The 27,433-nt window shown below is 51.3% G+C and overlaps 10 protein-coding genes across 10 annotated transcripts; 4 read left to right on the plus strand and 6 right to left on the minus strand.

The window, feature by feature from the left end:
- The first annotated feature begins 4,238 nt into the window (after nucleotides 1-4,238).
- On the plus strand, nucleotides 4,239-7,416 carry BO88DRAFT_407321 (putative C6 finger domain protein). Its single transcript, XM_025707396.1, has 5 exons — nucleotides 4,239-4,911; nucleotides 4,992-5,104; nucleotides 5,172-5,416; nucleotides 5,473-5,665; nucleotides 5,722-7,416. Exons 1-5 carry the CDS (start codon nucleotides 4,504-4,506, stop codon nucleotides 7,172-7,174), a joined length of 2,412 nt encoding a protein of 803 aa, XP_025559344.1. The 5' UTR covers nucleotides 4,239-4,503; the 3' UTR covers nucleotides 7,175-7,416.
- A 362-nt stretch (nucleotides 7,417-7,778) lies between these two features.
- Nucleotides 7,779-9,697, plus strand: BO88DRAFT_437709 (MFS multidrug transporter; the record flags this gene model as incomplete). The annotated part of the gene is made up of 2 exons (XM_025709637.1): nucleotides 7,779-8,138; nucleotides 8,205-9,697. Exons 1-2 carry the CDS (start codon nucleotides 8,003-8,005, stop codon nucleotides 9,695-9,697), a joined length of 1,629 nt encoding a protein of 542 aa, XP_025559345.1. The 5' UTR covers nucleotides 7,779-8,002.
- Nucleotides 9,698-9,925: 228 nt separating this feature from the next.
- On the minus strand, nucleotides 9,926-11,925 carry BO88DRAFT_348065 (fungal specific transcription factor domain-containing protein; the record flags this gene model as incomplete). The annotated part of the gene is made up of 5 exons (XM_025703399.1): nucleotides 9,926-10,661; nucleotides 10,734-10,864; nucleotides 10,925-11,184; nucleotides 11,242-11,592; nucleotides 11,781-11,925. 5 exons carry the CDS (start codon nucleotides 11,923-11,925, stop codon nucleotides 9,926-9,928), a joined length of 1,623 nt encoding a protein of 540 aa, XP_025559346.1.
- Nucleotides 11,926-12,405: 480 nt separating this feature from the next.
- Nucleotides 12,406-14,336, minus strand: BO88DRAFT_130816 (uncharacterized protein). The gene is made up of 5 exons (XM_025701392.1): nucleotides 13,946-14,336; nucleotides 13,746-13,883; nucleotides 13,415-13,697; nucleotides 13,033-13,365; nucleotides 12,406-12,973 (listed from the first exon to the last, which is right to left on the minus strand). Exons 1-5 carry the CDS (start codon nucleotides 14,168-14,170, stop codon nucleotides 12,441-12,443), a joined length of 1,512 nt encoding a protein of 503 aa, XP_025559347.1. The 5' UTR covers nucleotides 14,171-14,336; the 3' UTR covers nucleotides 12,406-12,440.
- Nucleotides 14,337-14,779: 443 nt separating this feature from the next.
- On the plus strand, nucleotides 14,780-15,373 carry BO88DRAFT_456796 (uncharacterized protein; the record flags this gene model as incomplete). Its single annotated transcript, XM_025710943.1, has 1 exon — nucleotides 14,780-15,373. One exon carries the CDS (start codon nucleotides 14,780-14,782, stop codon nucleotides 15,371-15,373), a length of 594 nt encoding a protein of 197 aa, XP_025559348.1.
- BO88DRAFT_130825 (putative chromatin remodeling complex subunit (Rsc9)) lies at nucleotides 15,266-17,967 on the plus strand. Its single transcript, XM_025701393.1, has 3 exons — nucleotides 15,266-15,539; nucleotides 15,613-15,939; nucleotides 15,999-17,967. The coding sequence occupies exons 1-3, from the start codon at nucleotides 15,506-15,508 to the stop codon at nucleotides 17,852-17,854; spliced, it is 2,217 nt and encodes a 738-aa protein (XP_025559349.1). The 5' UTR covers nucleotides 15,266-15,505; the 3' UTR covers nucleotides 17,855-17,967.
- A 509-nt stretch (nucleotides 17,968-18,476) lies between these two features.
- Nucleotides 18,477-21,152, minus strand: BO88DRAFT_130831 (Zn(II)2Cys6 transcription factor). The gene is made up of 3 exons (XM_025701394.1): nucleotides 20,539-21,152; nucleotides 19,998-20,471; nucleotides 18,477-19,947 (listed from the first exon to the last, which is right to left on the minus strand). Exons 1-3 carry the CDS (start codon nucleotides 21,004-21,006, stop codon nucleotides 18,667-18,669), a joined length of 2,223 nt encoding a protein of 740 aa, XP_025559350.1. The 5' UTR covers nucleotides 21,007-21,152; the 3' UTR covers nucleotides 18,477-18,666.
- A 334-nt stretch (nucleotides 21,153-21,486) lies between these two features.
- BO88DRAFT_407325 (stromal membrane-associated protein) lies at nucleotides 21,487-23,846 on the minus strand. The gene is made up of 4 exons (XM_025707397.1): nucleotides 23,442-23,846; nucleotides 23,336-23,380; nucleotides 23,164-23,266; nucleotides 21,487-23,106 (listed from the first exon to the last, which is right to left on the minus strand). Exons 1-4 carry the CDS (start codon nucleotides 23,540-23,542, stop codon nucleotides 21,802-21,804), a joined length of 1,554 nt encoding a protein of 517 aa, XP_025559351.1. The 5' UTR covers nucleotides 23,543-23,846; the 3' UTR covers nucleotides 21,487-21,801.
- Nucleotides 23,847-24,085: 239 nt separating this feature from the next.
- On the minus strand, nucleotides 24,086-25,042 carry BO88DRAFT_407326 (peptide-methionine (R)-S-oxide reductase). The gene is made up of 2 exons (XM_025707398.1): nucleotides 24,693-25,042; nucleotides 24,086-24,589 (listed from the first exon to the last, which is right to left on the minus strand). The coding sequence occupies exons 1-2, from the start codon at nucleotides 24,934-24,936 to the stop codon at nucleotides 24,228-24,230; spliced, it is 606 nt and encodes a 201-aa protein (XP_025559352.1). The 5' UTR covers nucleotides 24,937-25,042; the 3' UTR covers nucleotides 24,086-24,227.
- A 59-nt stretch (nucleotides 25,043-25,101) lies between these two features.
- Nucleotides 25,102-27,212, minus strand: BO88DRAFT_407327 (Smr domain protein). The gene is made up of 2 exons (XM_025707399.1): nucleotides 27,088-27,212; nucleotides 25,102-26,988 (listed from the first exon to the last, which is right to left on the minus strand). Exons 1-2 carry the CDS (start codon nucleotides 27,115-27,117, stop codon nucleotides 25,405-25,407), a joined length of 1,614 nt encoding a protein of 537 aa, XP_025559353.1. The 5' UTR covers nucleotides 27,118-27,212; the 3' UTR covers nucleotides 25,102-25,404.
- Nucleotides 27,213-27,433: the final 221 nt, after the last annotated feature.

The following is a 27,433-nucleotide window of genomic DNA, read 5'->3' on the forward strand; positions in this document are numbered from 1 at the left end:
GGGGGGCATTTCTTCCGAAACTTGGCTTCGTCCTCTTATCCTGATCTATCTTTCCATCCCACCCCCCTGTTCTAATCCAAGTGATGATTCTAAACGTAGCGAATTCGGGTAGCCGCGCTTCACGCCAGGATAGACTAGATAGCCCGCTCAGAATTAGACCGCCTGGAAAAGGTTAGACTGTTGGCAGGAACTTGTCCTTAGGTCTTAGGTTAGGGTTCAGACTTCCAAGCGTCGAGGAGCCTTAGTCTACAAACTTGTGGTCTGAAGGCTTCGTGGAGAACGGACCAAACTCTGTTGAGGGGCCGAATGGATCCTGTTACGAAAATTCTGGGGCACGACAACCGGGCCGGTCACTAGTGACAATATTACCTTGGTTGGCCTAAGATATTCCGACACCGATCCCTCTTCCAATGGGCAGCAGGACAGGGAGATGGCCAGAAGAATCCAGTATCAAAGTGATGCTGCACAGCTGGGAACTATGTGTTGATAGTTATTTCGGGAAACTCTTATTAGCGTCAGCCGCCATGGTACAATCCGCGACGTGTCCCGAACCAATGACTGTTGGGGCAAATGCCTGCTGCCTTGCGAAGGTACAACAAAGTAGAGGATGGACTGCTGCTGCTGCGGGTAAGTAAGTAGTAGTGGTCAGTAATAATAGTACATAGTAGTTCTTCCAGTGGTAAGTCAGCTTTCAACGCCTTAGGCCACCCGTCAGTCATTCCTCTTCTTACGAATTCACAGCCATAAGTTCTAGAAAACCAAATTCCAGTCTTCTATGCAGTCCACTCTTTTACTGCTCCAGCCACTCATGCGGTTCTGACCGGACAAAAGGGCTTGCGAATGGGCAGGCACTGGAGTCCGACCATGGTTGACCCCGTGGACTGAACCACGTCCCGGGCTGGAAAGTCTGTGCCCATCGAGCGGTTCGACCTTTCATGCATGTGCCCTGGATCCTGTCCCCTGTCCTAATGCCGAACATTCTGTGCTCCGTACTCCGGGGCAATTGTGCACACACAGGAGAATTATTGACATATTGCTTATGGAAGGAATATAATGTCGGTGACTCCGACCGGCTGCAGTGTTACTGACTTGGATGGAGGAGGTAACCTCCCATTTGAGACCAGAGAGAGGTTCAAAAAAGGAAGTCAAAAGTAGGTACGCAGCAGCACAAGTTGAGATGCAGGTTCAGGTTCAACTGTTTTGTGCTGTAATAAGGGTGTATTGGCGACGTACGGTATGGTATCGGTGTGAAAATTCCTGACAACTTCCCCATATGATCACCGTGGAATTGCCGACCATTGAGATTGTGACATTGCTTTCCTTCATTAGTACTTCGCCCATCAACAAGAAGCCTATCAGAGAGTCAGGAAAAAGATACCAATTCCACTAGGGACCATGTTTTACATCACCGATCAGTTGTCCACTTAGGGACTCAGATCCCAGCGTCAAAATCACGGGTTGTTGGGGACTGCGGGATGGCGTCACTGCTTCTTGTTCGGGGCAATTGCAGCGGTTTTGATGGTCGGTCATGCGGCGGGGCCTGATCTACACAGCGCTGGGTGGATGTTCTCTTCCGCCAATTATACCCTCCATTCTGACTATAGTCGGGTCCCTTCGGGGCCTCCCTGAGTGAGCTCGCCCTGGTAATCCCACGGTATGGCCTTTTATCCTTCGTCGTCAGCTCGCCAATGGACGGGAAACGCTCCCTCGGCTGCAATAAGTAAGATGGAGTTACCAGGTACATATGTCCCCTAGATACTCTATGTGAACTACAACTCCACATTGCAGCAGCAGAGAGCTGAAGCTACTATTTCAGATAGGGAGGCATTCTAGCCAACAAAGCGTGATACTTGAAACACCAACACCCCGGCAACCATGCCAGTGATAGGGTAGCCAACAATTTAGTGTAAGTTGAACATGGGTTGTCTGAACACACCGGGGCCAGTTACTAAGTCAGTCAAGTAAACCTGGGTCACAAACGTATTGTGAATCGTACACGCTAGATAGACGGGATCCATTCCATTACCTGACCGTCTGCGCCTCCACTTACTACTCGGCGTAGTCCGTTGTTAACAGTTAGTTGGTTAGTTACTAAGGACTTATTAGGATGACCCAGCCGGAGCCTAACTAACTAGCATCATCTTTAGTTAGTTCCTCTTGACTAGTTAGCAACACGGCTAGGCTGACTTGCCTTGTCTGGGTGGATCATCATCCCGAGACTGGAACCTCCATTGATTATTCCCCAGATAGTTCCACCCAGTTCCTTAGGCCGGTGGTGGCTATAACGGAATCACCATTCTAGTCTACATAATGATAACAAACCCACCCGAATAATGAAATCTTGTTTGTGAAGGAAAAAGGTTGAGGGAAGAGTAAAAAAAAGAGCAACCTACGTATCAACCGCATAACCGGAACCATTGAACTGCTTTGTTAACTACCTACGGATCGCGCCTGTCGTTTCCCCGTCGGCGAATTTACGCCTTGCGATTTTCTTTCCCCCCCCAAAAGCAGGGCTTAATTCTAGATAGGCTGAGCTGCTTGCTCCCTGGTAGTCTACTAACTGACTAAGTACAAAGTAGACTAGACTAGCTCAGACACGACGCGGTGGGACCTGTTTCAGCCTACTGCGCACCGGTCAGCCCCAGCCAACGGACCGTGCCCGCGTTGTGGAGGAAAGTGATTGAAGGTGTTTGTCTCTGGTGCTCGCTCTTGGGTCGTGGTGGAAACGAGACTGCGGGAGCCGCTATGGTTCTTAATAACAAATTATTCCGTTTTGCAATCATGTAGGTCAGTTATCGGCAGCTGGGGTATTGAAAGTTGTTTCTTGGTATCAACTATGTACCCCGTATCGATGAGCTCAGATTCGCTTACGAGTACTTTGGTGACTCGAGCCGCTTCCTCCAGAATATCGGTGATGCAGGGGACATTTGTTGACGATCTTTAACAGGAGTTCACTTAGTGCAGTACTTAGGTTTTGTGAATGGAATATGTGGAAAAAGCGACTAGGCCTATGCATTGTACTGTATCTTAGTCGATTGGCAAAGACTAATTGCCAACCCCACGAATCATCTGAGAACGAAACCCAAGCAATAGATACCTCGTCTGGTGTTAGGCATCCGGTAAAAATTACAGAGTGATAATCCTGCCACCGAGAATAGTTGAAGTCGTCGTTGCAAGGCACTAGATCGTCGTAAGGAGTAGTCGAGCTGCACTCGATCCACATCCGGTGAGGTCCTCAATCGATTGGTAAATGAATTAATGCTACCGCTGTCATGCAACAAATACTTTGGCAATAAAACCCAGTGAATCTGAAGGCATAACAAACCGAGCATCTCCTCGGTGGTGCATGTTTCTTTCCCAAGACCGACACAATGCATTAGCCGACGTGGCAGAGCTTTGCCTTCCCGTCAGTAGGAACTAGGTGTCTCGAACGAAGAGTTCAAAGTGCCCCCAAACGGCCAGTTGATCCGAAGTGCAGTGTGACCAAGAGCTTTATATTCGGGACGTCACATATACAGAGCGTCCGCGAACTCAGCATTGTGATAGGCGAAGGCTATTCAGAGCATAAACATCACGCCGAAGCCTAGACATGAAGCTGTTGTTCAGATGTGAAGACAGACTGCACAACCGAGTTTCTCTCCAAGCTCGGACCAAGAACGAGCAATTGCATGCTGACTGCTAAAAGACCGAGTCGGAGATTAAGTGTGCAGCATCAGGACAGAGTTGGCTGCGAGTGAGCTCTCCTTGAGCGATAGGCGTCGTACAGCATCCTCACGTGAGAGCTCACCACATGAACCCGGAGTTTGGATATTTGGAAGTCGGGATTCTGGTGCTCAAGTAGCGAAAAGGTCCAAACTTAAGAGTCAATAGGTGTGTTCACAGGAAATTGAGTGGTGATTGTAAACATTAGCTGGCAGCTGAACCTGAGGGACAACGGCTGGTGAAGTTACGGGTCAACCACACAAGTCCCAGGCAATCGCCTCATATACCGGATCAACATGGCGAGGTTGAGATAGTAGGAAAGGGATCCTGGCAGACAAAATCCAAGCAGATTTCATCAAGACAAACCCCCCCAGCTCGATGAAACTATTGACCTGACCAACTTCCGGTCGCCAGTGAAAGAAGCGATGGTCGAGTTCTGGGCCGGTGGGAAATAGTATTAATCCGTCGCTGGACGCAGAAACAAAAAGCCGGCCCTCCGCGTCGGCGCGATCATCCCAATATGAAACTATATCCTCGTCCCCGAATTATCATCAGATTCGGTGCGATGGTATGCCTGCAATTCGATCGCGAGATCATGTTTGCTGTGTCCTGCTCGTCGCCGACGGCCTTCGGCGCTAACCCTTTCGAATTTCTCCCCGCCCAGGCAATTTTAGCCTGTAAAACCTTGCCTGCTGTTCGCGCGTCTTCCGTCCTTCAACTCTCTCCCTCCTCCACCATCCGGAGCATCGCTCCACCATCCACCTTCGCTTGTCCCTGGCGCTTTCATCCTATTCAGCCACAATGAACTCTCGAGACCACGCCGATATGCCTCCGGCTCCTTCCTACCCGTCCCCAAACGCGGCGCAGATGAGCCAAGGCGCCATGCAGTACTACAACCGCCAGTTGACCGCCGACGAACTTCTGTCAGCTGAGCTCTCGCGCGAGACCTCTGGACCTGGCCTCGCCGATGGCTCAAGCAATGGCGTCCATCATGGTCAGTCGATGGTTCTAGGATCCTCCAATCCTGGTGGCGCTGATATGGGCCGTCCTTCCTCCCCCGACCAGCACCAACAACAGCATATGCTGCAATTCACCCCGAGCCAACAAGTCGGAGTCGACCCCAACCACGACCTGAGCTATGGAGACCAGAGCGCGAGACGAAAGAGATCCAAGATCTCCCGGGCGTGCGATGAGTGCAGGCGCAAAAAGGTACACTCGACACGCTTTTTCTATTTTCCTCATCTAGACGCGACGCGGGTCCAGGTGAGCTAACATGTTACTTTGACTAGGTCCGTTGCGATGCAAGCTCGGAATCCGGTGTTGAAACTTGTTCAAATTGTCGCCGGCTTGGAGTCGTATGCCAGTTCAGTCGTGTTCCCATGAAACGTGGTCCTAGCAAAGGGTAAGCATTGCGATGCGCGTGTGGGTTTTGGCGTTGAAGGATGAAGTTTGGCTAACGTCGATGATAGTTACATCAAAGAGCTTGCCGAACGATTGCATACCCTCGAAAGCCAGATGCAACCTACTATGGTTCATCCCGACATGCCATACCAGACTATGAACGAAGTGTCTTCTCCAAGGGCGTACCAAGACTTTTCGCCACCAATCGACGCTGGCCCTATTGGTCGCAAGAGAACATACTCCGTGTTTGAAGGGCTTCCAAGCTCATCCTTTGCGCAGGCGCCGTTCAATCCTCGCTCTCAGAACGCTTTTGGTTCGTGACCACTACCCGTCGCTATTGTAAGTTTGGGAGACTGACCCTACTACTAGAGGCTGGAGAAAGCGCGACGGATCCTTGCAATCCCTCGGTCGTGAATCACACCGCACCCAAATCCGGCAATCTTTTCTGGTCAACTGGCAATGAGACCGACTTGCCGGCTGGGCTTGACATACCCGAAGTGCCTAAGCAAGCATTGGATGAGGATATGACACCCTTGGATGTGGATGAAGGCGCTCTCAACGCGTAAGTTCTATAGTAGGGATGATTGTTTGTAGGACAAGCTCTCTAACCTCAAACAGGTACTACCAAAAGATTCACCCAGTCCTTCCCATTTTGCCACACTCAAAGGAGCGGCTTCTTGAGCTTCTACACCAATGCAGCCGAGAGGTGCAGGAGATATTCCTGTACAGCTTGCTCACGGTGACACGTACCAACATGGATCGCATGACAAATGCGTTTGAGAGGGTAACATCGTTCGACAATGCACAGGATCTTCTTTTGTACTATACACGACAGCCTGCCATGCTCCGCCCGGCCGCTATCAACTTGGTCTGGCTCCAGACTCTACTCCTCATGATTGTTGACTGTGACTCGCGGGGTCCAGACAACTTTGTGATGAAGGATGGAGTGCCCAAGCACACTCTCATTCAATCTGCGACAAAGCTCGGCTCGGATATGGCGAAAGCCTTCGGACAGCTGAGAACCAAGCGATCGTCTGATCCAGACGTTGATTCTGACGCAAACCTTGTAAGGCGCAGTTGGGTCTCTTTGGCTCTTCTGTCTCGCTGGTATGCAATTAGCGTTGCTGATTACAGTGTTTTGGGAACGTTCGAAATCGGTGGCCGCGAGGACGAGAGAGTCCTCGGCTCAGCCACCGCGGGGATTGCATCTTACTCTACGATCCTCATCGACATGGTCACTCTCGTCGCTCAAGAGCACAACATATGCCAGACAAACACAGGGCTGGGCCGTCTGGTTGGAGCGAACATGGTCGCAGGTCTCGAGCGTCTGGCCGAGGTAGCAGATTTCCGCAAACCGCACGAGAATTCCGAGGATGGCACATCTTATGGCTTCTTTGAAAGTCTACAAAACCAGCTGTACTGGACCAGTCGCCTCCTGATCAAGCGGCATATATTCGTTCACAGTCCATACGAAATTATTTACGCCGCGGAAGAGGTTATGAACGAGTTGCACAAGGCCAGTATGCAGTCCCGACTGGCGACACCTTTCGACCTGCATAGTCTTGCGCTAGCATCCATGACTCTTCTCGAGGCTACTGTGCTTCCCGAATACTCGAACCAATGCTGGGAAGCGCTCAAAAAACTCGAAGAAATTCTCGACTACCGCTCCAAACGTTCCGCCGAGTCCGGTGAATACGGCGACATCTTTGGCACCCCCGGTTGGGATTCGAAGATCCGCGTCTTCCTGGAATGGAGACGAACCAAAGCTCAGGAGACCCAGCTCCATGACCCCAGCCTCGGAAAAAGCGGCTCTGCAGCTCCGCCTGTGATGGGCCCGAACGAACAACGCTCTCTCCAACACCTCGCTGACCTGGCTGTCGGTGCGGAAGGCCAAGTAGCCGCCAACGCCTCCTCTCCGCCCCCCGCCATCTCTGAACACAACCTGAATGCCACATCGCCAAACATGGCATCGGCCGCGCAACCGCATGGTCACGCGGTCGTGGATTTCACTCTCCTCACCAAGGAAGGTTACCTTAACGTCTTCTCTGGGTTGATCTATCGTCGCCGGTAAACTAGGTTGTATACTGGGATCGGTTGCATGGAGTGTATTTCAGTGATGACTGTCTTTTGGAAAAAATTGAGTTGATTCAATTTGGCTTGGATTTTCTCTTCTCTTCATAACTCTTCCCCCAAAAAAGAAAATGCTTGACAATACCTCACCATATTAATGATTGCTTTTATGTGACTAGCGCAACTATTCTCTTCTTTTCGTGGCCCCTGTATAGCTAAATGGATATTATTATTGCTTTCCCCATGAGGTATTTGAAGCGTAACCCACCGAGTAGTAGTTTATAGTACCTTTAGTTACCCGTCCCTGTAATATCCGCATCTACATCATACTGGCTGTCTATCTACGCCAAGACTTTAGATTTCCAGGAGGATGATCATGTCGATTCAGAGATGACATTATTACGCATTGGACTTGTACAGAGTAGATTGAAGTATGATTTGTGGATACTTTAAACATTTGATGATTCTATCAGTTACCCTATACAGCCCGATTTCCTAGTTGGGCCTCTTACCTATTTAGTATAATTACCTTATTAGGACTAGTCGAATTCCTATGCTACACAACTAAGTACCTACACATATCATTATAGATCCATAATCGATTAGTCCTATTCAATCTGAATTAGCCTTATAAAAAGAAAATGGTATACCCCAAGACACGCTCTCATATTTATTCTGAATCATTCATTCTTCAGACTACTACTTCCAACACCGTTGAGCATGCTACCCACCTTGCCCTGATTGATACCACAACAACCAGATATATTACTGCTATACGGAGCTGGACATCTCTGGGAGGCCTCCTTCTCGCGCCACCATCTCTGCTGTGATGCCACCCCTGGATTGTTCGCGGCGACAGATCGCACCGAAAGCAGATGGCTCTAGAGCCGATCCTGGAAACGTACCGATCACACTGGACGAGCTCGAAATCGATTCGTACCCCGCATCGCGCCCTCATACCGAAGGTTGATATGCATATGCCCTTGAACTTATTAACTGAGGCCAATCCACTCACTCATCATGACACGCAGGCCCAAGCTCTGCGCAAGAGAGCGTGATTGTCACATGGAACGGAGAGGATGACCCCAAAGATCCATACAACTGGCCCCTTTCAAAGAAATGGCAAGCCACGGGCATTGGCTTGCTTGCGAGCTTTGTCTGCTCGATGAATGGGACCATCCTAACGGTAGCTCACACGGCCATTGGGGACGAGTTTCACATTTCCGATGCGACGTTCCCCAATACCTACTGGCTAACAACATCTTGGGCTATCGGGGCTGCGCTGTGCCCGCTTCTTCTGTTTCCTGTGATGGAGGACTTTGGCGTTCGACCTGTCCTTCTCACCACCTATTTTGGCTTTGTTTGTTTTTTGATTCCTGTAGGAGTGGCACCAAACTTTGACACCCTGATTGTGGTTCGATTCTTCAGCGGAGGGTGTGTTCCGCTGATAAGCGACGCCGTTGCCGGTATTACATCGAATGTCTTTCACGGTGATCGAGCTCGGAGTGTCCCAATTTGTCTGTACGTGACCGTCTATCTGGCGGCGACAAGTCTGGGCCCGGTGGTTGGCTCTGCCATCCTGCAATTCTTGTCATGGCGCTGGATTGGATACATCGAACTGATCTGGACCGCTGCCCTATTTCCAATTCTGATCTTCGGTCAGCCAGAGAGCCGCGGGCCAGCGATCTTACGCGCTGAGGCCAAACGACTGCGCCGCGAGGGGACGAACGCGTACACGACTGAGAAGATTGATCGGGTAGCATTGCCTCAGCTTATCCTGCAGAGCGTTCAACGGCCTCTGTACATGTTATGTACTGAAGGGGTTGTGTTCGTTGCGACGGTGTGGGCTTCCTTCAGCTTGGGAACAATCTATCTTTTTACGCAATCGGTCGAGCAGGTATACAAGGAGCTATATGGTTGGGATCCCATCCAGTGTGGGTATGTCCAAGGTGCGATTGTGATCGGGGAACTCCTGGGCGGTGGATTTTGCATCTTAACCGATCCCTGGTACTATGCATCTGCGACCCGCAATACCGAGGCACCGGGCACGCCAATCCCAGAGGCTCGGCTTCATGTATCGATCATTGGTGGACTCTTTGGTGTCACGGGCGGAATGTTCGTGTATGGGTGGACATCTTACACTTCCATACACTGGATGGCACCCACCGTCGGCCTGGCGATGGTGGGGTTTGGGACGACGGCGGTCATCGTTGGCAATGCTAACTATCTCATCAACGCGTACAGCAAGTATGCTGCTAGCGCCCTCGGGGCGGTGGGTTTGGTCGAGAACATCTCTATCGCCTTTCTCCCTCTGGCCGCAGCAGCCATGTACACGAATATTGGATTTCAGTGGGCAAGCTCGCTGCTTGCATTTGTGTCCTTGGGCCTGGTGGCAACTCCTTTTGTGGTCCTCCGATGGGGCAAAGAGATCAGATCTTACAGCCCATTTATGCAGGAGGCCACTGTAGAGCGGAGGAGCGACAGTGCCGCGGCCCGCAGGTGTATAGACAACCAGGGCCTATAGGCGCTACCTTTGACGCGATTCTATGCCCTGCTGATCTTGGTCTTGCACCAAGCATGGGACAGCAGCACAGTATAGTGGCCAGTGGAAGTTGCTCAACTACCCGGCCATCGTAGTATCTGCCCCCATGACGCGTGGTGATAAAGATAATTATGGATCTCTGTAAGCCAGCAGCCCAGATTCGCCTTTAGTAAAAGCTGACCGCGAATGTATATCGACTTTTTGTTTGAATCATCCAAAGCAAAGCCGCATTTGCAACGGATAACAAGACACGGTGTGTTTTCGATCCACGATGTGACCCCACCACACGTTCTCAAACCCCTTCGCCTCCTGCTCCGCCCATACTTCTTCAAGCAACGGGATGGTGCTCCCAAACATCTGATACCGCGTCCGGTCATTCCACACCGAGCAGAAATGCAGAATCTTCTTCCGTACCGATCGATCGCGTAGTTCGCAGCCCGCAAAGAAGAGTGGCAGCAACGCTTGCCGGGCGACCATGCTCTCGTCGCGACACGCTACCACATGGTCCACAACAATCCGGGCCCAACGGACAACATGCGTGGGAATCGGGCTTCCCGGCTTCCATCGGAATACACGGTATATGTAGAGAAGCAGGCCGTGTCTCCATGCCTCTGAGCAGTGCATACAATCTTGGTCTTTATGGATGTCCTCTTCGCTACTACCGAAGGCAAGTGCGGCAGGGAAGATGTGATGCCAGGACTCGAGCGCTTGCTCGATTTGGGCAATCATCGTGGTGTCGAAGGTCACGTACCGCATGGACGACGATTGGCGTTTCTCGGCACTCAGACGCACAACTTGCATGAGCAGCGTGACCACGCTGTGTGGGCACCCGCAGAGGTCAAAGAAATTCCACATCCGATCATCGGGGTTCGATAGGATGGTTTCGACGTATGCGTACGGGAACACGCAGTCTTCCCGGGATAAGAGACTAATGATGGCATCCCACCTAAATAGTTTAGCTGGAAGGGCCGGGCTGATTTTGCGTAGAAATGTTTGGTTGGGTGGGGGGTTTATATACCACAACAGCAATGCTATTTGAGCGTCTGCCCGAGCGGACATGGTCCATGCTTCGATTCCCCCGCACGCTTCGATGAGGCCATAGGCTCCCTTGAGATGTGTACTCCAATATCCAAGGGTGGATTGAGTTTCCTAACTCTCGTTATCAATTTGGAATAGGTCCGAGAAACAAAGATAAAAGTGCAAACCTACATCGAAGGAAAATAAAATCATAATCGCATCAAGCACGGAGGAGCCATCTTCCACATTACCAGATGCGTTAAGACCCTCGCGGAGGATTTTCAACGCTGTATAGTGATGGTCATCGGTTGATGGGCTCTTAACATGATGACCCGCTAAAGCCATCACCGCATGGACCAGAAACATAGGTTCCGGAACGATGGTTTTGTGATATCGAAACGGATTCATCTTTAAATCGAACGTTAATGGAATCGTGCAGAATTCCATATTGTCTATGACTTGTTAGTGGGCATTGACAGGAGCAACTGGGAGCAGCAGAATAAGCGAACATCTTTGAAGGACAGGCCCAAATCGCTGCCAGATGTTATTGTACAGCACGCTCGGTGGCATAGATATAGTAGTGTTGGGGAGGTCTGGAGCTGCCATGGAACTTGAATCTATACTAGTAGTAGCGACTTGACTCGACCATTCATAGAAGGCGTCTTCGTCAGCTAATTGTAGCTGCCCGTCGTCTGTCGGTGTAGATGAACACGGGGATTGGCCTTGGCCTTGGTCTTCGCTGTTATCTCGATGAAGCTGTAATCCAGCTGTCCTAGGATCAGCAGCTGTAGTTGGCGATGCATCACCCGAGACCTCAAATGGCGTCTCTACGGAAAGGCTAAATTCCTTGGAAACGTTGACTTGAGAAACGAGTTTCATGTTAGCCAACAACCGTAATTTACTATTATTAGTCCTTTAGAAGCCAGACAAAGGACAGGACAATACCATCAGGTTCAGGGTCTTTTTTCCCTCGTAATTAGTAATAGGTTCAACAGGCGCTCCGGATGTGGATATATAATGGCTGGTTTATGAAAATATATGGTCTTACGATCTCTCATAGGATTCTCTGTAACGAACACAAATTGCTGAGGTCGATCTGCGTTTCCCAACCGACCCCTGTTGGTCCTACGGGCTGCTGACCTTCTTACGGGCCTATTGGAGAGGGTATATCCTGGTTTCCAGGATAGCTGCATTCTGAGCGTTCCGTAGATACCAAGTAGGGTATGGTCTGATTGTTCGCAATGTTCGCATCGAGCATTGGTGGATACTTTGTGAAAAGGGGCATCCTATAAGGGGGCGGTTGCGAGCAGAGAGAGAGATCAGGTACTAGGCACCGGGTTTAAGCTTAGTAAGAGTATAGTAGAGTATCTTAACGCCACTAATCAACCACCGAACCCGCTCCAAAGTGCTAATACTGAAGAGTGCCTCCTGGACAAGTGCAAGCACAAGAAGAAAAATCCCCGACGCAAACTGAGGACGATCACGGTCTCTGATTTTGATGCCGAATGTTTGGGTCAGTTAGTGAAATCATGAGCTATTGGTATGATCTAGCGCAATTACGAAATAGTAGACCGTACACTGTATACTTAGGGTTTCAGTTGTTCTTTAACCATCTCTGGGAACTGCATATTTCATCAATCTCAATCCCTGATGATATATAAAATACAGTTGAGCAACAAAACAATATACTAATTATTAAACCCTCATGTTATCTCCCGAACGCAATCCTCTGCCATATACCTTCTACATCCCGACAAAGCTCGAGGAACCCATCGTCTTCGAGCTGATTGCAGATCCACGTCTCTAAACTAGCCATACGCTCTTCGGTGGGGTTAGATATATATGAAGAAAGATCTGCTATCGTTAGAGCATCCACAATTTTTGCTTGTTGCGCCTCTCCTTGCTTCCCTGTCGATAGTTTGCTCGCTTCGGTTCTCTCGGCTTGTAGGTTGCTATTGATAGCTGAGTACGATGGAACAACTGGCGGATTGGCTTCTTTTTGGCACGGAGCGTGGTTATATGGCTCTGTGTGAGATGATACGTTTGGTCCTGACTCTGGCTGAGGCTTTTGTCTGCCGTTTTCGGCGTTGGGTAATTTTGGTGGGAGTAGTCGTAGGCGAGGCATGGTAGTCCTTTCGCCTGATGTGGCTGTTCGTGTTTGCGTTTGCATTTTCATTTGGTTTGAATGGGCAATTGGGGATGGTTTGGTAGGTATTTGAGAATTGTTGGTTGTATCTGTTGCTTTCATAAAGGGTTAGTGCACGTGTAGATGTGACAAGATTTATATCTAGCCACCGTACCAATGTTCGATGAGGTACCACCGGTGACTGTCGCGTATGGGACAGTGGGTGGTGCTTTTGTCATGGTATTGGCTCTCTTGGAAGTACTCGACCATGGAAGAACTCTCCGTGGTGGTATGTCTATCTCTGGTTTGAGAAGACGTTCAGCAGCTGACGAGGTGAAGGGCCTTGATGTGATTATGTCGGAGCTTGTCACGTCACTCTGGCCGACTGCTGGGGCGTTCTGGAACGGTGTATGTGCTGTTGCGAGGGAAACTTGGTCTTTGCACCCCTTAGCACAGGTCGTCTCACTTGTTTGAGCAGTACTCCATGATGTAGATGGTAATGAGTTGCCTGCTGGGGTCAGATAGATAGTATTGCGCCAATGGCGACGGAAACCCACAAGCTGTAACGCTAGATGACGAACCTGATGCACCGGTGGTCGATGAGCGTTGGAGACTAGAAGCACCCACAGGCTCGGATGGACCTGGCATACTACTCAAGCTATATGGAGGTTCTCTGCTCATAGATGCCCCTTCGATCGAGCCCGAGTTCCATTGTGACGAGGTCAATTTGCGCATGTTACCGACGCTAGGCTCTGAGACTGGACACCCTAATTCTCTAAGAATAGACAAAGCGGTGTAGTAGTCGGAATCAAAGGTGAACTTGATTTGAAATCGGCGGACCTATGATGGTGTTGGTTACGAGTTGAAACAGATAGCCTCTTTTCGTACCGTATTTCCCCGTGGATATTTCACTGCAAGGCACGGTGGCTTCACGACCACTGCGAATATTGGCTTGGATACTGCGTGTTGACTCGACTGGGTTATATTCTCAGCTTCGATAACGAAGTGAGTGAGGTCAATCTCTTCCTGAATGCCACTTCAATTAGCATCTGGCTTTCCTCTGCTCCTATCCCCAAGAGGACTATTACCAAGCTTTCATGGACACGGAGGACCTTCAATAGTACTCTGTCTGGGGTGAAGCTTGTCATCGTGCGCCTCTCAAAGATAGCGGTCATATCTCCGTTCCCCATTATATGACTCCAGTTGAGCGGGCCTCTGTGGGTAAGCGATGTAGTTGTATGGGAGAACTTGGCTAATGATAGACGAGTAAGAACGGTTGAATCAGGGGGATGTTGGGCCAGGCGTTGCATCATGCGGACTATGATGTGGATATGGAGGGACAATTTATGTTAATGTTAAAGTGATATATAAAGATTTATATGATGGCCAGACCATGGTGAGTGATATGAAGGAGTTGATGAGGGGCACTAGGAGACAAGTAAATGACATGGTGCTTGGAAGTATAGAGCAGGTGACTGGAGGCTAAGCCTTGTATTGCCAACACGGATATTACACATCTTTACAGTCATCCATAGTATCAGATACCAGACAATAGAGAGATATAAAAAAGTGAACTAGAATAGACAGCTAATAGTAGTGTGTCAGGTCTCGAATGCGCTGCTTTGGCAAAGAGAATTAGTTTTTCTCACGTAGAGGCTACTAGGCTTCGGTTAATGGGCTCGTCAGTAGTCAAATGCACGCGATATGAAATACCAAGATCAGTGGAATCCCTTGTTGCTCCTGCATCTCCTACACTGGAGGTCAGAATAAGGAAGAGGAAGTGAGATAGACCAATGCAAGCCATGATGATCGACGAACCCTGATCTTCCGGTATAGTGGGTGCCTGATATACGTGAAGGTAATTCAGGCACTCCATGTGGTGAGGATTACTCATCTGGCCTAACCAGACAAACCAAGCAAACATGACCGGAAACGAGCATTCCGGAACAACCAAGACTCCGGCCACGCGCCTGAGGCCAGAAGGAAGCAGCGCGGACTTTTGCCCTGCGGATGAACGACGGACGGATCGATCGCAGGATCAGCTTGTCTTCATATTTACGCTGCGCCCTCTCTCCCCCGGCTTTCGACAAAGGAATTGGCGCCTGTCCTCCGGTTATATCTGTCGCTGCTACTCTTCGATAATCCTCGCAGCGGCTCTTTCGATTAAAATCCAGCGCGCTTCTCACGCGAACGTCTGTTGTTGTCCCGTTGTCGCATCCTCTCTGGTTTCCAATAGGCAGTTCTCCGATAGCTTCATATCGCGACCCAGCTCTCAGCCCGTCACCGGAAAACATCCCTCGAGCCCAGCAGGCGAACAAACTCTCCGGAACAGGACGACCTATCGATTTAACGCCAACATACTCCGATCATCTGAGAAAGGGAATTCGGAACGATATTCCAGAAGAACAGGAAGAACGGCTTTCGAGAAACGGAGCATTTTCGACTCCAACTTCTTTTTGGCGCGTTTAATAGTGAGGTCTCGCGCTTCTTTTGCGGAAGGTGCCCTTGACCAGTAAACTGGGTCCGTTGGGTCAACCTTGGTCTTTCTCAGAGGTATTCCAGGGCGCCCTAGGAGAACCGGTCATCCCCTTCGAAGTCGCAGAGCGATACTCGCAATCGGTTTTTGGCGTGCTCGAATCAAAGCCAACATGTCTTCTCAAACCCCCCGCACGTCCCTTCGAGGTAAGTGCTACCACTCTCATTTTGCCTCCGTCCCTTCCGTTTTTGTTGAACGACCAGTGCTAACTGTCCGTAGAGGGCTTGCGGCAGGCTCCCAAGGCCAATCAACCATTCATTCCCGATACTGCTCCGGTTCGGCGCTCACATCACAACTCAAATCAATCGCCTCAGCCAAGCTCGATGTCACAAACGCATTCTAATTCCCCCGCGCCCAACTCAAACAATTCACACTTACCCACGGAGGGCTGGGACGGCAAAGAGCAGAAAGTACCTATGAACACACGCGAAGTAGCAACGCCAGGCAACAGGCCGGGCCTCTTTCTCACCGTGCCGGGCAAGGTGGCTAAACAACCTGATTTCTATGACCCTTATTTTCCCCTCAGATACCTCGAGGTTCCCAAGTGTGCGTAGGCCTTTACAGCAACCCATGATTATGACGATAATACCACTGACACGCTATAGCGGACCATATCTATAAGCGCGCCCACTACGGCCTGCAATCTGGTATATCAGATGAGGTCGATTTCGCTCTATACCATCTTGTTCAGATTTCCAACCAGCGCTGGGACAAATTTAAGTTCGAGGGTTTCCCTTTGCTGGCTGAAACTCTGATGGAGAAGGCCATTGATGTCTCCATAATATGCACGGGCGTAAAATGGGAACTCCAGTATGAATACCGCTATCCTATGGAGCGCGTTAATGTCCTCAACTCGCTACACGGAACGCGCGATTTGCTCGAGAGGATCAAGAGAATTCCCGTCACTCTGCCTAATGACACCCTCGAAACGTACGAGTTCAACCACCGTCTACGGAATGTGAAAGAAGCTACCCTGGTTCTCCGGAATATGGTTCTACTCCCCGATAACGCTTTCTATGTCTCACGCTATGCGAAGGGACTTTTGAGGGACTTCTTGGTCATCCTGCTCAACCTTCCCAACCAACCTCGCCTCAATGAAATCAAGAACGATGCGTTAGACATCGCGGAAGAGGTTACCAAGTTCTTGAGGACCGACCCAGAAGATCCGCTTTGGATCTCCCTCCTTCAATGCCTCGAGTCCCCAGATCGTGCCCACGTCGTTCGGGCGCTCTGGGCGCTTACCCATTTCTCCACTGAAATTAACGATTCCGAGGGTAACCAAGCACTGGAACGCATGCCAAAACAAGCTCTGCAACAAATGTACTTCCACACTCTTCTGGACTTAGACAAGGACATCCTAAGCGGAGCGCTGGACTTTTGGTACCAGTACACGCTTTCGCGTGAGAACATCGAGACCATGCTTGACATCTTCGACTTCCCAAGTGTGTTCGTTCCGCGGATGATCGCCCTACTGACACACGAGGCGCGTCCAAGCAAGAAAGAGACAGTTCTCCAGGAAGAGAAAGTCGCACCGCCGCCATCCGAGATCCCTCGTGTGCCGGCAGAGCTACTGAAAGATCTAATGGAGCTACAAGAGCCAGAGCGTAGCTCACGCTGGTTGCGTTGTTGCTTCGTTGAGGATGCAGAGTGCGAAATCACCCAAATAGCCCTGTGGCAGGCATACCAGAGTCGATTCGCAGACCCCCGGGTACCGGGCGGTGGTGTCCTCCCGGCCGCCGAATTCATCAAGAACGTCAGCACGACATTCACAAATGCGCAAGCGCAGGTCATCAACGGGCCTGGCGCGGCGACTCGCTTCATCATCAAGGGCATCCGTCCGCTAGAAACAGCCTACACCTTCCAGGGATTCCCCTACCAATACTGCAAATGGGCAGATAACTCGAAGCCCTCCAAAACCTGCCAGCGCGCTTTCACCACCCCCACCGACCTGCGCAACCATGTTTTCGCCGACCACATGGAGCTCAAGCCCACGGACACACCGGGCCACTACAACCTGGACAATGCCGAATCCCCGGTCCACACGTGCCTCTGGGACAACTGCACCCGGTTCCGCTCATCCGGGCCCAGCAACAACACCGCCATGGTAGCCGGCCATGTGGCATCACACCTGCCCGAAGAGCGCCCTGCCGATGCAGAGCCCCCAGTCTCCAAGCGCGCTGTACTTCAAGAGCGGATCGTCCGCAAATGGTTCTACATGGATACACCAGTCAATGAGAGAGGCGAACCCTTCGGTGTAGCCTACAAGGCGGCGTTGGTCCTGCGCAACATCGCCAGGAACCTACCGACCGGCATGGCTCAGAAATACAATGGGCTCTCGTGGAAGAAAGCCGTATTCCTCAGTCATCGGCCGAAGATCGTGGAAACGTGGGACCGTAATCGGTCGCTGCGTAAGGAACTCACTGAGTTGATTATGATAATAGAGAAAGAGGATTACTATTGAAAATGAATGCGTGATATGGGGCAGCGAGCAGCGAGCCTCGAGCAACGAACGAACTTTCATGTTATCATCATCATTATCATCATCTTCATCTGGCTATCTATTGCATTTGCTGAGTTTCATTCCATTTTTACTTTGATATATTGTTGTACAAATACCCTGGAATTTTTCCTTTCTCTTCTTCCTTTCTTCCTTTTCTCTTCGTGCGGTGGTGTGGTGAACTCATTTTCATTTCCAAAACTTCTTCCCTTTTCCCCCGTCAGGGGTTACACTAAGTTCCAATAAATCCACCCTTTCCCACTCCTGTTCATTATGTATGGTAGTAGTCAGGGCATGACGTTTTGGAGAGAGAGAGGAGTTTGATATGATCTTTATCTTATTTTTCGTTACTTTGTAAGGGTGGTGAGAGGGGAGCGTTGATCGGCAATCTGACATAAATTAGGCGTCTGGAACGGGGTGGCGGAGGATTGATTGAATGATCGGTGAAGGTAGAATTGGTGATGGGGCTGTTGTGTTATCCCGGTTTTTTCTTTCTTCTTCAAGCTTCATTCACAGTATTCTCATTTCGCTCGCGCAGTCCTTGCTGCTGCATGCTTAGGTTTTGACGAGTGTATGTATGATAGGCGGAGTAGTAGGTTAGGTTAGCTAAGGGGGTGGTGATGGGATTAGTTAGTTGTTTCCCACAATATCCTTCTTTAGACCAAATGTGTGTGCTATTTGCACAGTTCGTGGTCCCTTCCATCATCATCAAATAGTTCAATTCGTACTCCCTTCGGCATAGAGAATAAGAATGTATGATCGATAGGTGATTAGGATCACCGCATAATCTCCGGATCATCAACATTGACATAGACATCTGCCACAAAGTTCTCGTAATTCGCCCACGCCATCTGCATACTGCCCAGTCCTGGTCCCGCGTAGCTGAAATCAACCGCGTCCCAGACATTCGGCCACGCAGACGCAGCGACTGCCGCAGCAGCAGCTGCACCATCAAGACCACTGTGACTCTCGGGTGTATGCATGAAGTTCTGCGTGTCTAATTGCATGGCCATGGACTGTTGCTGTTCCTGCTCCGGTTGCTGTTGTTGTTGCTGGATAGATAAATCCAGCGGGGAGAATTGCTCCGAGCTTATAGCAGAACCGGGATTGAGGTTGGATGAAGATGGGCCAGTACTAGAGCCAGAAGCAGTAGAGGTAGACGTGGAAAGTAATTGCGTCCGTCTTTCCTTTGCCCTATCCATTAACTTGACCATAGGTTTCCACAGCATCCCGCGTTGCGAATCGGCGATTACTCGTCCCAGCTGATTGAAGGTATACTCGACTGGATCCCAGAAGCGTTCCATGACGGCTTTGTCGTCGCAGACGCAGAGTTCTGCCAAAGCAACGGCGAGACTATGCCAGGGCGGGAAGGCAAATTCGATCCATTTGTAGGTGGCGAAGCGGGGGTCAGAGCGGAGACGATATGCTGCGGTGAGAACGTTGACTGCGAATTCGAGGAGACGGTCACCACGGACGAGGGGCGGGGTGAAGTTTGGGGCGCGTTGGAGGGGCCGTAGGGTGATGAGTTGCATAGAGGCGTGTGTGCATTCTGCTACGGCTGTTGTGAGCCAGTGAAGGGGGTTGGTTGCGGGGGAGGCGTGAGCGAGGAGTTTCGCGACGGATTGCTGGAATTCGAGGACGAGTTGCTGGCGGATGGCGAGCGTGTTGATGGAGGGTTCCATGAAGTCGGAGAAGTTGAGGGATCGGGTTACATATTGTGCTTTGCGGGTAATCATTGTGAAGGTCATATCTGTGAAGCCTGGGGAGTCGGGTGGATTTGAGGTCATGGTTGGGCTTATGTCGATGTCGTTCACGTTTGCTGGCGGGTGAGATTCTAGCCAGGCGGCTTGCATCATCGGTTCGGAAGCGCGGTCCATGGATGCTTGGATGTCCAGAAAACCAATGGCGAGCCAGACGCGGCGCCGGAGTTCTCGCTCGAAGGGGGTTACGTGGAACGGGGGCTCGGGGATGTGAAGTGATAGGGCTTGCGCGATGCGCAGAGCCATGCTGAGCATTGTCCACATGCGGCGGCTTTGGTCCTGGGAGCGGAGGGCGAGCTAAAATGGAATGGTTAGTGGGTGTGAAGTGTTAGGATTGGAGGACATACGAGGAAGAGGACGTAGGCTTGTAGGACGGTGAGGTCGTTGGTGGTGATAAAGTCAGCGCGGGCGAGGGCTGCTTCGGCTTCCTTTTGGTATTTTGCTACCATGGATGACTTGGGGATGCCGAAGCAGCGCATGCTCTCTTCGTCGTGAAGGCTACATGAGGCGGCGAAGTATACAGAGTAGGCGAGGGCAGTCGGGGCTAGATGCCCTGGCTCATAGTCCAAATATGGCTTTCCATCCACGAGGAACTCCTTCACCGAGGGCCTGTGGAGGATCTTGCAGAGCAGGTCTACCCTCTGCATGAATATACAGCATAGCTGCTGATGGGCAGGTGAGGGGGCTGGAGCATTGCTGTTTGTGGAGTCACTGCCGCTTGCCATGGAGAAAAGTCGGCGGTAGTTGATTAGATTGCTGTTCTCAGCATTACGGTGGTCTTCCTTGGAACCACCCTGCTCACTGGGATGTACATCCGGCACCTGTCCAGGAGTTAACTAATCAACCAGATCATTGGATATGTGTAGATGTTTGTAGTAATTCACTCACCTCATTTAAGAGACTGGCCCAAAACGAAGATCCCAGGTACGTATCCGGAGTCCGAACACGACCGGGCTGCGAGTCATCGCCATCGCCATGCTCCCCATCCGACGACTCAGCCTGTGAGCCTTCATCGACAGCAGCAGCTATAATAGCGCGAGCGGAGGCCTGATTGCCCCCGCGAGCAAGTTCACGGATGATGGTTTCCAGCTTCGACACACGGTCCTTCAGGTTCGCATCCTGGTCACCTGGTCGCTCCGTTCCTAGCCTGCCGGATCTGCCGCGCGGAAGACGTGCCCGTTCAACGGGGACGCATCTCGTTCCGAGACGCTGACAGTTCGTGCACGGGTTCAGCTTGTCGCATTTGACTTTGCGCTGCCGACAAGTCTCACAGCTCAGACGCACTTTGGGCTTGTTGGTGGAGTGTGCGGACGGAACGTTGCCTGCTTCGTCTGCTGTCTGCTCGGGATGATTCATTATTATAAGGGCCAATTCTGTGCTAGTGGCCGGTCAAAAGGAAAATCATAGACTGCTAGTTGAGATTTACAAGGGCTGAACATGGCTCATATCGGCGAGCTTGGATGAAGAGACTGATTATTGGAAGAAGTAGACATCACGGAGAGTGACACGAGATAAGCCGAAGAGCAAGAGGAAGAAGGTAGGATGGATGACTGTTATTGGGTCCCAATCCATGGATGGATCGCCCGTGGCGGCCTCAGGACCCACCCTTTCTGCCCTGCGCTTCCTTAATATCTACAACACGCTTGTCCTTGTCCCTGGGGTGTAAAATACGGCAAAGATGGTAGTAGAATAAACGTGATCCTGAAAGTAAGTAAGGAGCGAGCACTTCGATACTGACATAGTAACTCCCGCGCTACCGGTGCCAGCATCGACTGAGCGCCCGCACATCTACAGCTTGTCAACTCAACTACAGCCATCCAACCCCAAGTTTAAACCCCTGTCGTTAATATGCAAGGATGCATTGGGAATACATGACACGTATGGCATGACTACATTAAGCTATGGACCCATAACCCCACCCATTTTACAATCCGAACCCAATGTCCACCCTAGGCATGCGCGAGAAAGGAAAGCAAAAGAGAAGCACGGCATCAAAGCAGAGAGGGGGAAACAGGCAAGAAGAAAGCGGTTACAACGGATGAGATCGGGATAGAAATGAAATGACATTGGAAACCTGCCGCTCAAGTCTAAGAGATAGACAATAAACACCAAATATGTGCAAAAAGGCAAAAGCGAGATGGCGCACAGCCTTTACTCCCAAACATTAGAAAATAGATCGTCCGCTCCGCCAAACCCGCCCGCCGGCTTGGAAGGAGCATTCGTAGTAGTAGTCGTAGTGGCGGTCGACGAGATGGGTGCCGCGCTGGTCCATCCGCCAAAGTCCTCATCGGCAGCGACGGTTGGGGCCGGCTTGGAACTAGCCGACAAAGCCGGAGCGCCCCAACCCGCACCAATGTCATTGGCAGTCAGGGTATCCGGCACCTTCATCATCGAAGCCGAAGCGGCAGGTGCTGCGGGTGCTGCGGGCGCAGGGTCTGGAGTGCTCCAGGCGTTACCTCCCCAGGGATCGATGGTAGTTGGAGGAAGAACGCTAGCGACGGACGCGGTGCTAGCCACTGAGGGCCTCGAAGCCGGGGCCGGAGCGGGAGCAGGGTTGAGGTTGAAAGCAGACTTCAACTCCTGCTGCGGAGAGGTAGATGAGAACGCCGGAGGAGAGACAGCAGCCGGGGCGGCCGGGGCCGGCGAAGAAAGCCCGAACAAGTCGTCAGACAAAGGCGACTTAGGGGGGTTAGGCTTCGGCGGCGGAGGAGACGCAAAGCTGGTAAATCCGGCGTCAAAACCGTTCGATGAGATTGATGCGGTCCGGGACTGCGGCTTTGGTGGGGGGACAGTGGGAGAAGTGAGGCTATCAAAGAGACTACCACCCCCACTACCAACTGAGGCAGTGGGCGAAGACACCTTGGGAGCTGCGGGAGTAGACTTCATGCTGGCAAAGTTGGTCAGGTTGGCGAAAGGTGAGGGTTTCTCAGCTGGTTTAGGAGCCGGAGGGGAAGTGGACGAGGGAATGCTCAGTCCGCTGAAAGCATCCGTCAGGCCACCCATGTTGGAGGCCGATGAACCCGGGGCGGGTGATGCCAGATCGCCGAATGAAGAGGTACGCTCGTGCTGCGTCGTAGTAGGCGGAGGCTTCGAGTATAGCGAGAGAATCGACTGCTTCAAGTCGGGCCTAGACATCCCGGTCGAACCGGTAGGGGTCGATGCCGTACTAGCTGGGCGGCTGGTAGGGGCGGGCTGAGCGCTTCCGAAGAAGTCCAAGCCAAGTAGCGAGTCCCCGGGACGAGCCGCTGGCTTAGGAGCAGGAGCAGACTGTGGTTGCTTAGGGGGTGCCCTGGGGGTGGGCTCTGTCGTGCTCGGACGCGCCGGAGGGGCGATAGGGTCGTCGGCGAATAGATCGATGGACTGTTGCTGGCGATGGACTGCGGGTTGACTGGACGCAGCCACACGCTGAGAAGCGGAGCGTTCAATCTTCGCTTTTTCTTGAACCACTGCGAGAGGCTTTGACGACATGCGTTAGTCTCATCGTTTAAGGTTACACAACTTCGGACAACTTACCACATCGTCGTCGCCAATATCCAGGGTCTTGGGATCGGGCATTGGGCCGTCCATGACCCATCGCTTAGATTCGTACTTTGTCCGGATGAAATTCTCAATTTTCCTGTCCACACCATCCACTTAGCCACGATGCCATCAAGTTGACCAGCATGCGGGGGAGATATCCACTTACGCTTCCGAGGGGACGTGGCCGGGTGCCAATTTCGCTTCCCAATATCTGCCATAGACAATGAGCTTAAAAGTCCCAGAACACCGAATGTGTAATGGAAGACACTAACTTGTTGGCCCTAGCATTTCCCCATCTCACAACACTCTGAAGTTGTTCGTCCGTCCATGAGTCAAGGTCGACCGACTTCACCCGACTGATATGGGTGCCCATGCCGCGATGAATGCCCGAGCAACGGATACAGATGAAGATTCCCAGGTTCCATGATGCCCACCGAGGATCTAAATGAAACAATATTAGCATGCGATCGCATTAGGCACCGGACATTCGCATTGAATGATATATGTGACGGCAAAACACAACAGGCGTAAGTTGGGCGTTATCCGCGGGGAGTCACTAACGCTTATTGCGCTTGCAATCGGCACATATCTTGTTTTGTTCGAGTTTCAGCAGACTCTTGATGATCTGCTGGTTCTGAGCAGCCTGGGACGGCGTAGCGCGTCGAGACATCACAGCTAGGGACGCAGTCCGGGTTGAACTACCAGGGAATGCAACCGGAGAGGAGAGAAAGGAGAGACAATAATAAAGGGGAGTTGAAACGGGGAGAGAGACGTCAAGGGCCACCAAGTGGCGGGTTGCGGTGTCTTGTTGGCCTCAGGCATTACACTTGGGTAGGCGGTGGGTTGACCTCCGACAGGCGAACGGCACGTGCCAGCGATGCAGTTTGATATAGATTGATTGCCTTTGATTTATTGTATGAGAGTTACCAGTGTCGCATACAAACAGCGACGATCGTCATATTCATCTTCGTCTTCGTCTCATCTCTTCATCTCTTCATCATACAACTACAGTACTCTACACCGAAAGTTCACTATTTATTTTCCACCTATACCCCTTTTCAGTTCCCCTGGCCTTCATCCTCCTTAAACCGCAAACTCACACTATTCACACAATGCCTCTCATCAGTTGGAGTCGGGTATCCCTCTCCCTTGAACACATGTCCCAAATGTCCCCCACAGTTGCTACACACAATCTCCGTGCGCTCCATTCCAAATGACCGATCTGTATGTCTTGTAACAGCTCCAGGGATGGAGTCAAAGTACGCGGGCCACCCACATCCCGACTTGAACTTATGTGTCGCCTTGTACAACGGCGCGTCGCATCCCGCGCAGTTATAGACTCCCTGGGAAGGGTAGTGGGCATCGTATTCGCCCGTGAAGGGTCGCTCTGTGCCCTTTTGACGGAGGATTTTGAATTGCTCTTTTGTTGACTTGCGTTAGTTTCTTTCATACCAATAGAGAGCTAGCACGGTGGAACAGGTGAGGGGTAAGTAGGTAGAGAATGAGGGTAAAGCTATACATACCAGGACTTAGCACAGCCTGCCATGCATCGTCACTGCGCTGGTCGGGATAGGACATGTTGTTAGACTGAGAGTCGGTTTTCGCGCTAGAGCCGAATAATGCGCCGAGGAAGGGGATCGTAGGACCGGCTTTGAGGACAGTTGCGCTGGGGATGGGGAGAGGAGGTCGCTGGAGGGCTCGGGCGGAGTGCGATCGGAGGGGTAGTGCGAAGATGCGGAGGGCGGGGATCAGGCCCTGGAAGCGCATCGGGGTTTGATTCAATAAGGTATAGTTAGACGAAAGATAGGAGATGGGTATGACAGTTGGTCGCTGACGAGCAGAAGGTCTCAAGAAAGAAAAGTGAAGATTAATCAGTTAATCGCTTTCATTGATGGTCGCCGCTGAAGCTCCGATTTGCTTGGGCTTTTTACGTCATCCGGACGGAAACACCACAACTTCCCTCTTGTCTTACTATTTTCCCCATATTAATATTGCCTTCGAATTAAAGAACATCAAGAGCTAGTTCAGTCTTCATCAAATCGTCATGAAAATGCCTGTCTCCAAGCTCTGTACGCATGTATGTACAACAGATGTTAAGTACAACAAATGTCTAGCAAAACTAGCAAAAGCGCGCCTTCCAGATCCGCTGTCTACATGAACGCCTCCGGGTATCTCGTATGCATCAGTCGCCAAATGGGGACATAAAAGGGTAAACAAAATCCATCATGCCATGCATCAGCGACGTTGGACAACTCCAACGACAGTCAAAACTCCGGCGCCAATCTCCACTCTCCAGCCTTCCCGGGCCAGCATCTTCGCTACAGCCGGGCCCAGGCGGGAAGTGCCATCATGACTATGCCGTCCAAGTCCAGTGACAATGCGGTAGCCACCCTGAACAGGATTGCTGGCTCCACTGCCACGCATATATTTTGCATCGCCCAGGGAGTCCCACCACTCGGATACCCGCTCGCTAGAGATCCGCACCGCATCCTGCACGGATACACCATGCAGATCGAGCGAGTTCCATGTAGACTGTGAGTCGACCAGAGCATCGGCAGCAGCAGCGGCATTGCGTTTGGCGCGTTCCAAGTGATCTCGTCCTACTGCGGAATAGTAGGCAGCCGCACCTCCCATCAACCGATCTGATTTACCGCGCCGGTATGCGACCGATGCCTTCGACAAAGCTTCAGCACCAGCTGCAAAGTGCACGCCTGCTGCACTTCTCGCTCGGTTGAGGTCTCGGGTCACCGGTGTAGCGCCTCGTTTCGGAGTCTCCTCGTCAACGTCCACTGGTGGGGGTGCTGTAGTGATCTTGATTATCTCAGTCAAGGACGGAGCCACCGGGCTTGTCAGCATAGCCGCCGCGAGCTCACTGGCGGCCGATATAGAACTCCTCGTGATCTTGAGTAAGCCGGCAAATGTGAGCGGCGGCACTGAAGGGAATTCTTGCGTGAGCTCAGCCACTTGCGTAACCGTGACTGGGTCCTCATCGATCTGCTTTTTTGGAGCGTGTGTATCGGCAAGAGCCCTGATTGTAGCAGGAAGTGAGGCTCCATTAGCATGATAAGTTGAGCGGACGGTCTCCTTCTTTAAGATCGCTGAGGTTCGCGCATGAATGAACTCAACGTCCTTTCCAGCAGCATCCCACTTGTTCGTTGTATTCTCGAAGCTAGCCTCGGAGCTCGTCGACGATAAGACCTCTTGTCTCCGAGCATTCTTATTCTTGGGTTTGCGCTTACGAGCTTGTTTCTTGCCTGCTCCGGGGTCATCAAAGCCGTCCACGCCCTTAGGAACAGAGACCACCCCATCCTCGTCAGGTACTTGCTCATCAAAGAACGATAGGTTGAGTAGGACGTCCATCGAGCGATCAATGCTCCCATTAGACTTCTTCAACGTATGCTGGATAGTAAACCGGTCAACTGATGGGAACATCTCAGTCAAATAGCCAATCTTATCATCTTCATTCGCTCCAGACAGATGGAGAGACCCATCCGGTCCAATAGTATACGAGACATGGTCCCTAATACCGACCGAAGAGAACCCTGACGTGAGGCTAGTGATATCTGTCTCCCGCGACCGGTCACCCTGGGACTCACTAAGCTCAGACGACCCATCTGCTTCTGGACCATGTCCTGCACCTAAACCGGATGTGCCGGAAGGGTCGAAGGGCAGATCCTCCTGTTCCCAAGCAGACAGCCGAAGCGCATCCAGAGTCTCGCGAAGTTGGTCAAGTTGGGCAGAGTCCGTCAGGTCATAGTCGAACGCGATGGCTGTGAGCAAGGCAGGGTCTAGAGGAGGGCAGTACGTCTTTTCCAGATCCTACGACGCGATTCGTTCTCAGCATCAGCTGTTTACACCCCGTTTGTGCACTTGCGGTTTGTATTGGTGCAAGGCGTGCACAATTTTAGGCAGACTAACCTGGAGCGGACCGTCATCCTTGTCACCCATGTTCGAAATCAATGATGTGCCACAAGTATTCGGTGTTGAGTCTTTTGAGCATGCCTTATTTAACGGAGGTTTAGATTGGCTGGTGCTTGTTTGCGACACAAGACTGCTGCTCCCTGGCGCACTTTGTTGGGGAGGAATTCGCGATAACTTGCGCCTGAAGGCGGGGGTGGATGACATAATCATTTTCAATGACTTGTGATCGATTGCACGGATGAAACTCTATGAGAATCACGAAATGGAGATGTAGAAAATATGTAGTTTCTCGACGTGTTTCTAATGTTTGATACTTTTGCATATCACGATTACTGGCAGTATA

This window comes from Aspergillus vadensis, assembly GCF_003184925.1.
Source record: "Aspergillus vadensis CBS 113365 unplaced genomic scaffold BO88scaffold_24, whole genome shotgun sequence".
NCBI lineage: Eukaryota > Fungi > Ascomycota > Eurotiomycetes > Eurotiales > Aspergillaceae > Aspergillus > Aspergillus vadensis.

Bases quoted from the DNA above. Each gene is read 5' to 3' on its own strand.
- BO88DRAFT_407321 (XM_025707396.1), top strand. From the start codon at position 4,504: ATGAACTCTCGAGACCACGCCGATATGCCTCCGGCTCCTTCCTACCCG. The intron at 5,105-5,171 runs GTAAGCATTGCG...CGTCGATGATAG, and splicing joins AAACGTGGTCCTAGCAAAGG to TTACATCAAAGAGCTTGCCG. The intron at 5,417-5,472 runs GTTCGTGACCAC...CCCTACTACTAG, and splicing joins TCGCTCTCAGAACGCTTTTG to AGGCTGGAGAAAGCGCGACG.
- BO88DRAFT_407326 (XM_025707398.1), bottom strand. From the start codon at position 24,936: ATGCGCTTCCAGGGCCTGATCCCCGCCCTCCGCATCTTCGCACTACCC. The intron at 24,590-24,692 runs GTATGTATAGCT...AGTCAACAAAAG, and splicing joins GCAGGCTGTGCTAAGTCCTG to AGCAATTCAAAATCCTCCGT.
- BO88DRAFT_407325 (XM_025707397.1), bottom strand. From the start codon at position 23,542: ATGGGCACCCATATCAGTCGGGTGAAGTCGGTCGACCTTGACTCATGG. The intron at 23,381-23,441 runs GTTAGTGTCTTC...TGTCTATGGCAG, and splicing joins GGAAATGCTAGGGCCAACAA to ATATTGGGAAGCGAAATTGG. The intron at 23,267-23,335 runs GTAAGTGGATAT...TGGTGTGGACAG, and splicing joins GGCCACGTCCCCTCGGAAGC to GAAAATTGAGAATTTCATCC.
- BO88DRAFT_130831 (XM_025701394.1), bottom strand. From the start codon at position 21,006: ATGAATCATCCCGAGCAGACAGCAGACGAAGCAGGCAACGTTCCGTCC. The intron at 20,472-20,538 runs GTGAGTGAATTA...ACTCCTGGACAG, and splicing joins GGGCCAGTCTCTTAAATGAG to GTGCCGGATGTACATCCCAG. The intron at 19,948-19,997 runs GTATGTCCTCCA...ATTCCATTTTAG, and splicing joins AAGCCTACGTCCTCTTCCTC to CTCGCCCTCCGCTCCCAGGA.
- BO88DRAFT_130816 (XM_025701392.1), bottom strand. From the start codon at position 14,170: ATGATGCAACGCCTGGCCCAACATCCCCCTGATTCAACCGTTCTTACT. The intron at 13,884-13,945 runs GTAATAGTCCTC...AGTGGCATTCAG, and splicing joins TCCGTGTCCATGAAAGCTTG to GAAGAGATTGACCTCACTCA. The intron at 13,698-13,745 runs GTACGAAAAGAG...ACACCATCATAG, and splicing joins AATATCCACGGGGAAATACG to GTCCGCCGATTTCAAATCAA.
- BO88DRAFT_130825 (XM_025701393.1), top strand. From the start codon at position 15,506: ATGTCTTCTCAAACCCCCCGCACGTCCCTTCGAG. The intron at 15,540-15,612 runs GTAAGTGCTACC...AACTGTCCGTAG, and splicing joins CCCCCGCACGTCCCTTCGAG to AGGGCTTGCGGCAGGCTCCC. The intron at 15,940-15,998 runs GTGCGTAGGCCT...GACACGCTATAG, and splicing joins ATACCTCGAGGTTCCCAAGT to CGGACCATATCTATAAGCGC.
- BO88DRAFT_407327 (XM_025707399.1), bottom strand. From the start codon at position 27,117: ATGGGTGACAAGGATGACGGTCCGCTCCAG. The intron at 26,989-27,087 runs GTTAGTCTGCCT...ATCGCGTCGTAG, and splicing joins AGGATGACGGTCCGCTCCAG to GATCTGGAAAAGACGTACTG.